Genomic DNA, 1,452 nt, shown 5'->3' on the forward strand with positions numbered 1-1,452 from the left:
AGCTGGCGCAGCTAATGGGATTTTATTCCTGTACAAAGCAAGCAGCAGGCTCGACACAGCCCAAGCGCATCGAGCACATCTCCTAACACGTCCTATGCTGGCAATGCAGAGCCGTGTCATCCCATTACAGCCCCACTAACCCCCCTCCCAACAGGGGACACACAGAGCGCTGGGCTGTGCAGGGACCGGGCAGGCGAACACGCGAGGAGAAGGCTCGTACCTCATCTCTAAGACTTCCTGGCGGCTCTCTTCATATTTCTTCTTCCACTCATTTGCTTCAATCTCCTTTGTGATTATCTAGGTTGCAGCAGACACAGGACCCTTGGGACATGCTCTGGGTAGTCTCCCTTGATGCCCCACGCGATGCGCAGGGGACCAGACCCACCCGGGAGGGCAGGGTCCCCAGCGTTACCTCCTCTCTGATGAGCGTGAGCACGGCTGTCTTCTCAGATTCACTGAGGCAGATGCTGTCCAGGGGATTCTCGCTCCTACTCGTCACAGCTGCGGGGGTCTTGTCCATGGAGCACAACCCAGGATTGCCCTGGGGGGAATCATCCAGCCGTGATGTCGCAGGGGTTTTCTTTTCACCCCATCTGCCCCGTTTGGGGTGTTCTCCCCCATTTTGTCACCTCTGTTCAGGCACAGATCCTCCCTACCTGCACCCTAACAGCTCAGAGCCTGGAGTCAGACCCCAGCAGAGCCCATGTGGGGGTTTTAGTGCCCTTTCTGCCTTGCTGGGAGCTGGGGCGGCACCGTTGGACACCCACAGGGTGCCCCAGGGCTTGGTATCCCAAAAGGCACACCTAGCATGGGCCCATTGCAGGAGGAGGAGACCCAGCTCTGAGCAGAGATGTGCTCACGTCTGACATCCCTTCACTTTCCCCGTGGCTGGTTTAAAAATATCTCCAGCCTGGAGATCTTTGCTGGCTGAGAGCCACACGCAGGAGGTCTGTGAGGGTCTGGGTCGCCTGTCTCCATCACCTCCCAGTCAGGTGGAGATGTCGTTGCAGCTGACGCATCCGAATTGCTGCCAGCAGCTGCAGGGACATTTGCTGGGCCTTGCTGATCGCCTGAAAGTACAAGGGAGTGGTGGGGGGATGAGGGGTCCAGCGGACCCAGCTCTGAGGCTGCTGTCCCCCGAGGGACAGCCCTGCTCACCCCACAGTGCCCCAGCTCTCCAGGAGAGCTCCAAAATCGAAGACACTTCCACAGGGCTCCCGGCATCCTCCTGTTCCCACTACAGGTGCTCCTACAAGGGCTGGGGTAGCTGCACCCCCACCGCTCACTGCTTCCTCCCCACACGGCCCAGTTCATTTGCACCAGTGCTGCAGCTGCAGGGACCAAACTGGGGGGAGAGCTCAGCCCTGGACCCAGGCGCCAAGTCCCGCCTGGACGCCGCCCCATCCCTTCCCCTGGGGGGTCTCACAGCCTGACAGGGCTCCAGAACAGCAT

The 1,452-nt window shown here is 59.9% G+C and overlaps 1 protein-coding gene across 1 annotated transcript in view; it reads right to left on the reverse strand.

The window, feature by feature from the left end:
* Positions 1-220: 220 nt before the first annotated feature.
* Positions 221-1,452, reverse strand: part of LOC104489429 (transforming acidic coiled-coil-containing protein 1-like) — a gene marked incomplete at both ends in the record, with an annotated part of 17,535 nt that continues 16,303 nt past the window's right edge. The window contains 2 exons of the mRNA XM_010131588.1: positions 221-297; positions 413-541. Coding sequence (XP_010129890.1) covers positions 221-297; positions 413-541 — 206 coding nt within the window. The remainder of the gene's footprint in view (positions 298-412; positions 542-1,452) is intronic.

Source organism: Buceros rhinoceros, unplaced genomic scaffold (genome assembly GCF_000710305.1).
Source record: "Buceros rhinoceros silvestris isolate BGI_N320 unplaced genomic scaffold, ASM71030v1 scaffold19452, whole genome shotgun sequence".
Taxonomy (NCBI): Eukaryota; Metazoa; Chordata; class Aves; order Bucerotiformes; family Bucerotidae; genus Buceros; species Buceros rhinoceros.